Here is a 6,950-nt window from a genome sequence, read left to right as displayed (position 1 = left end):
CATGCTAATGATCAAACAATATGTGGTCCTATATAAACATGTCTCTTCACCTGAACAATCAAAAACCAGAAAAGATGATGGAGGACAACAGAGAGAAAACATCCAAAAAGGGGGAAGAAACAGAGGGAAAGAAGAAGAAGAAGGAAGATTCTGCAGAAATTGAAAGCACAAGAGGTATGGATCCGATGGCTAAGATGGTGATTAACGAAGCAACTGTTAATCCAGGCCATCCTGCTGATAAGCCCGATGACATCCTCGCTTTCTCTAGATCCCTTCATAACACCGACTCTTCCTTAGAATAATCCTCCTTTTAGGGTTTATCTTCCTAAAGGAATGGCATACTCTTCTCTAGTTTTGTATATTTTTAAAATTATCAATAATATATATCATTTCAAATACAAGTCCAATATTGATTGTTAGTGTATTTTTTCATTTTATTCAATCTTACATTTTAAAGTTTGAATTTAAATTATCTTTCGTGAGTTACAATGTAATTTAAATCTCATCACTTATCTCCAATAATCGCTTAATCTAATGAGATTAAGCACTAGATTCACCAATAACTTAGTAGAATTAAGTATTAAATTCTTTAAGTAAAATTAAATATTTGAATCTTAATATTTGTATATGGAACAAATTGAATAGAGGGTGTTATCCCCTAATTGTTTGCATTTGATCTGATCTAAATTAATAAGTCAATAAATCAGATTAACTATAAAAACCTGAATAACTAAAAAAAACAACCCATCATTTGTGGAATTTGTCTACACTCTATTTTAGGAGTGAGATGTACATTTAATTGTTGATTTTTTCTATTTTTTTTAATTATTTATCTTCATATAACGTTATTCTTAATTTTAGTCATAGTTTTTAATTTTTTTGATAAAGTATTTTTTTATTTATACTTCTAAATTATTTAATAAAATTTCAACATTTTCACTAATTTTAACTTTGGAAATTTTAAATTTTGAATATGGAACTTTTAAGCCGTGTCGCAATCAATCATCAACTATTATTGTTATGTTATTTATAGTATGCTCAATATTAAAATAATTATATTTTATTTATTAAAATAAATTAATAAAGAATACTAAAATGAGTCTGTACGTGTTTAAGTTAATAGCAAAAGTTGTCGAAATTTTTAATGACGACTAAAAACAGATAAAAGGATTCTAACTTTGTTCTAAAAATAAATAAAAGAATTTCAACTTTCAACTTTGATGATGATATAAAATAATTTTTTTAAAATTTATATTAACACCAAATCATCATGTTATTTAAGTATTAATAAATTAATGTATTTGTACAATAATTAAAGTCAAAATTAACTTTAATAGTATAATCTAATCAATTTAAATACAATAATAAACTTATATAAAACTTTAAGATTAAATGATATTTTATGTAGTTTATCTTAAATAAAATATAATAGAATAATATGGATGGAAAATAATGAGATAATTGAAAGGCTAATTTATCCAAACATCACTAAAAAAACACCACCATATATCTAATGTGTACTAAACTAATACCCTTTCTCAAATCAAGATAAGAAAATGTATTTGAGGAAACGTGTCTTGTATACATGGTAAAAAATCGTTTTTTTTAGTAAAACATACTTTTTTAGCATGTGTGTAAGACGTGTTTTTCCTAAACATTTTTATCTCCATTTCATAAAGAGATAATTTAATACATATTAGGAAATAATGTTAGAATGGTGTGTTATTTGAATAAATTCGCCTAATTGAAAAGGACATCAATGAAATTCACTGGCAATGTGCGATGGACGTATATGTCTTGTTCATCAACAATCAATGTGCGATGGACGTATATGTCTTGTTCATCAACAATAAAAGCATGCATAATTATGCATTTAATATCTAAACTATTAGTTTTGTATATTTTAATATTTAGATTTTTAATTTTTTTTAAATTATATTTAACGTTTAGTTTTTATTTTATTTTAATATGCATCATTAAAAATTTAATGTATTTAGTACATAAACTAACAATTTTTGTTCTTTTTAATACTTTAATTTTCAATCTTTTTAAACTTTAACGACAACTCTAAACGGGATACTAAAATGAAACAAAAACTTAAGTTTTTAACGATGGAGTATTAAAATTAAATTAAAACTAAACTTTATTGAAAAAATTGAAAATTTAAGTATTAAAACATATCAAAATTAATAGTTTAAGTATTAAATGCATAGTTTACCCTAAAAACAAAGAAAAAATAATTTTCATTTTCTATTTTTTGCTTTAACTGCCCCTTTTAAAATACAAAATACAGCATCTTTCTGCTGGCCGCCTACCCTGTTTGCCCACTTTATCAATACAATATTAGAATAATAAATGACATTTTTCAATATTTTGTTAATTAATATATAACAATATTGTAGATTACTGTCGTTATCACACAGTATTTACTTGATAAAATCATAATCCAATTTTGGGAATGATTTTGACTTTTATTTGCTTCACATTGGTTTATTAAATGCCGAAATTTGACTTTGATTAATCAAAATGGCCGATTTTTATTAAGAGTTTATTCGGTACGGTTCAGTTTTGTTTTTCACTAAAATATAAATGAATAATTCTTTGTCGTTTTTAAAAATGGGAATCAGAATCGAAATCATAACCGAATGGTATAAAAACCATGATTTTCGGTATGGGTCGACAGTTTTTTGTTCACTAATTTTCAAACTCAACCTAAAAAAATAAATTTAAAGCTTAAATCGAGTGTAAATATATCAATTTAAATTTATAAAAAATATTATTATTTTAATATTTTATTTATTTAAATTTATCTTATAATAAATTCAAAATGAATGTGTTTTCGATACTTATTTTTTTATTTTTTTATTCAGTTTAATTCGGTTCAAACGGTTTTCATATGAAAAATCAAAATCGAACCGAATTGGATATTTATTTTTTAAATCAAGCTGTAAATTGAAAAAATCGAACCGAACCGAAGTCTAATTCAAATAGATTTTTCGATTTTCTCGATTTCGTTGCTTAATCTTATTTTCTATAAAAAAAAAATCATAGTAAGTGTTCTTTTATGGATTTGGTTCTCCTATTATTTTTAATTTTGAGGTTATTTTCTCACTCTTTTGTCAAATAATTTGACATTTATGCACAGTTAAACATTCTTTTTTTTTTGCATAAAGATAAAAATGTATGGTATTTGTCATTAAATATTTTTTAAAGGACTTAAAATAAACATTTTGAAAAGAAAAAAAAAGGAATTAGGCTTTATATTTTGATTATTGTGGAGCACCTAATGCTATTCCCCAACTGAATGGCATTGAGATTTCATATGGCAGAGGCCACCACAAGGATGGTGTCACCTCAGTATAAATTATGATTTTGCATCAACTACGGATATCCACACTATAGTTCTGAATATATGCATCTTCAAACTGATAATGTGCAAATTGTACAATTGATAAAAAATTCTAAAGACGGAAAATAACTCTATTTAGTTGATTTAGGCAATATTCAAATTGCCAAAAAAAAAATTAGATAATGAAAATATAATAAATTCATCGAGAAGATAATATGATAGCCGATGAGACGATTGATGAATCTTTAACCCTTTTTATTTTTTTTGTTGTAATTTAGTTTTAAGGTTTGTTCTGATTAATCTGGATCGATTCAGATCGTACGTTTAGTTTTGGTGGATGAGTCTCTCAACGAGGATTTTCTCTATACACAAGAATTTAGATCTAAAACTTAAGTGATATCAAACTAATTATCACTTAAATTAACTCTTTAACCCTTTCGGATAATCATCTATTGAATTGTTATAAAATGATATAAAATTTAATTGATAAAAGTATTTTTGATTCTTATTCTTGTACAACTATTATTTCCTAATTCTATGGCATAGTCCTCCCTACCTTGACTAAAAAATAACTGAAGGAAAATTTCACTACAAACCCCGCTAGGAGAGAGAGAGAGAGAGAGAGAGAGAAATCAATGCTTTGTACGGACAAATTCAGATCCGCTGGTTGATTGAGAGCTTCGGTTGCTTTTAAATTTCAATGCACTGAAGAATTCATAAGAAGAAATGAAAACGAAGCGCGTGGTTTTTGGAATGAGCCAATGAATTTTCAATGTTTTCCAGCGTGTAGTAAATGGAGTCAGAAGCGGCGGCGTCGACGGATGAACAACTAGCGGCTGCCGGAACAGCAACCGATACCAGAGGCAGACATCGGATTCTTGCTGAACTCAAGCGAGTCGAACAAAAATCCAAGTTCCTCGAGGTTAGTTGCTTTTCGTGTATCTATTTTCTTCAGCTATGATTTTTTCTATATCCTTTGAAAATGTCCTCCCAAAACTTGACTTACTTTGAGTTTTAAAGTTTTTGAATCTTCCGTAAATAATGTTGTAGAATATATCAGGAAAAGGAAGAGCAATTCCTTTTGCGAACTTTCTCATAAGCTTTTTTCTTAAAGATAAAAATAAAAATAATAATTATAATTATAATTATAATTCCCGTATGTGAAGTTAGATTATTTGGATTATGCATTTTGTTGGCTAAGTGATGGACGGTGGTGGCTTAGTGCAACGATTCAAAACATATCTTAGAATTTGGTGGTTAATATATCATTTTTGGATGTTATACTGAAAAACTGAAAATGTTATCTTGCAAAACTGTAATCGTTGTGCTTGCACAAATCGGCCAAGACTGTTCCGTTCATCTATGAACCAGGTAAATTTGAATTTTTTAAAATTTTCTGGTCACGTTGGTTTTGGGTTCATTCCAAATTCGAATCATTTTGAATTTAGATCATTTTGGGTTTAATATATCATTTGGATTTGAGGTTTGGGTTTCTCCAATCAGATGATTACTTGGTTCGGGTTCATGTTATTTTGGATTTGGGTTGGATTAGATTAATTTTTCGTGGTCAAATCAAATGTTTGGGTTACTTTGGATCCGGATTGGATAAGATTGAGTTAATTTTTCGAAGTCGAATCAAATAGGATTATGTTTAAGGAGTCTCTATAAGGTGGCAAAATAAGTTCCAGATCAAGCTTGTTATGCCTGCTCTCTATAGGGAAAGTGCTAAACTTTCTTTGTTTCACTTCATTCCAAAAGATAACAATTAATCAATTAGTTATCGATTTTCGAGCGTTGTGGTGCTAGTCCTTCCTCATGCATAATTGACTCCTGAACTTATTTTTTTGTATGTGAACCTAAAAATTGTTTTAGTGATTTTTAAAATTAAATTTTATCAAAGTAACAAGATCTTTTAGTGATCCAATCACATTCTAAACGAAGGTTTGAATTAGTCTTTTCGGCACCGTAAACACCATAAGCAGAATGGTCTTCAATCTTTGATGCTTCCCATATGGTCATTATGAAGAAGCATGACAACATCTAGTGCTTGTTAGTGCTTGTGGAATCTCTATCATGCCAAAGTGCTTTTTGAATCAATTTTAACTTGTAGCTCTTGCTATGCCTTCACTTCGATTGGTCAGGTCATGCTTCCCATGAATTTCATAAAGGAATAAAAAGCTTTTAGCAGTGTTGTTTGCACTTGCACCATATAACAACTCCATGGTGGCTGCTATTTGGCTATTTTTCATTTTCTTACATTATCCATCAGCCTTCCATAGAAAAGAGATTTCCCATATACATTCTATGATATTTATAATGGCCCTTTTGTTTATAGGTTTGTATGGTATTTAAACGATGTGTACCAAGAACTCCATAAACTTCTATCCAATGAGCATGTTAGTGGCGTTATAGGTCATTGATTCACACACTTGGTATTTTCCGTCCCGTTTTTGTCTATCTTCACTGCTTGCAGATGATAGATTTGCGGTTTCTGTATCATTGTAAGTTGTTTTGCTTCAAGCAATAAATTCCAGAAGTCACTATTGCGCTGAATTGTAGTGCATTACAGCGTCGTATGTCTTATTATTTTCTCTCTTGGTGTATCTTTTTGTCCAGGAAGAGATGGAAGTGCTTGAGGAAACAGATAATGTGTCAACCTTGTGTGAGGAGTAAGTTTAAGAACTAAAACTTTTCTTTCGTATGAAGTTGCAAACCTAGAAATGAGTTTTCGGATTCCAAATGATCATCGTTTATTAATATATTTGCGTGTTCTCCCCCATCAGATTGCTACGGAGCATTGAGACCAGACCTGATCCACTACTTCCATTGTAACTACGATAACCCGTATCTTCGATCGAGTTGCTTGTATTCTGTTTTTAAGCTCTAACGGTTGGATTTGTTGTTTATTACAGAACAAATGGTCCCATAAACCGATCATGGGATATATGGTTTGAAGGGCCTCAAGATCCTGAAGGTTGCAACTGCCAGATTCTGTGATTTGAAGGCAATCTAACACCCTTGTTTGTTGCCAAGATATGTTGTTTACAGAACATATATCATATTTACGTCTCTCAATTGTTAACAATTTATTCAATTGACTCTTCTCCACATTGTGCATTTTGGGATGGCTGAAAATTCTAAGGTAAAAATTTACTTAGTTTTTTCAATATAAACCGAATTAGCCGAACCGATTTATTGAATAAAATAATAAGAATTGGATATGGTATTTCTACAGTCAAATCACCTTCATAACAAGCCTTGAAATCCTGCCATTGGCTCTAAAGCTTCAACATTGAAAACCCCAATTCCTCCATTTACTTTACATGTTATATACACCTGAAAAGCTATATAACTAGGAACGTTAAAGTGTTGCCTGCAAGAGAAGAGACTCGGTAGCCATAGCCGGTGGCTAACAGACCTTAGCCACCTCGAAAACTGTCATTGGTTGAGTTATATACAGGCCAAGTTAAAGGACCTGTAACATACAATGCCTCCACCGTTGACTTGTAAGCACGAAGCTCTAGTTCATGAATATCGACAACTTTTTCAACAGGGGACGAGGTTTAGTGACAGGGTATGACAGTGATGAACGTTGCTCGAA

The 6,950-nt window shown here is 29.9% G+C and overlaps 1 protein-coding gene across 1 annotated transcript; it reads left to right on the top strand.

The window, feature by feature from the left end:
• The first annotated feature begins 4,136 nt into the window (after positions 1–4,136).
• On the top strand, positions 4,137–6,466 carry LOC120208254 (guanine nucleotide-binding protein subunit gamma 2-like). The gene is made up of 4 exons (XM_039207568.1): positions 4,137–4,271; positions 5,966–6,018; positions 6,133–6,177; positions 6,262–6,466. The coding sequence occupies exons 1-4, from the start codon at positions 4,143–4,145 to the stop codon at positions 6,344–6,346; spliced, it is 312 nt and encodes a 103-aa protein (XP_039063499.1). The 5' UTR covers positions 4,137–4,142; the 3' UTR covers positions 6,347–6,466.
• The last annotated feature ends 484 nt before the right edge of the window (positions 6,467–6,950 follow it).

This window comes from Hibiscus syriacus, unplaced genomic scaffold, assembly GCF_006381635.1.
Source record: "Hibiscus syriacus cultivar Baekdansim isolate YM2019G1 unplaced genomic scaffold, ASM638163v2 tig00016106_pilon, whole genome shotgun sequence".
Lineage (NCBI taxonomy): Eukaryota > Viridiplantae > Streptophyta > Magnoliopsida > Malvales > Malvaceae > Hibiscus > Hibiscus syriacus.
The sequence above is the reverse complement of the archived record's forward strand: the minus strand, read 5'-3'. Positions and strand labels throughout refer to the sequence as shown.

Bases quoted from the DNA above. Each gene is read 5' to 3' on its own strand.
- LOC120208254 (XM_039207568.1), top strand. From the start codon at position 4,143: ATGGAGTCAGAAGCGGCGGCGTCGACGGATGAACAACTAGCGGCTGCC. The intron at 4,272-5,965 runs GTTAGTTGCTTT...CTTTTTGTCCAG, and splicing joins AAAAATCCAAGTTCCTCGAG to GAAGAGATGGAAGTGCTTGA. The intron at 6,019-6,132 runs GTAAGTTTAAGA...CTCCCCCATCAG, and splicing joins GTGTCAACCTTGTGTGAGGA to ATTGCTACGGAGCATTGAGA.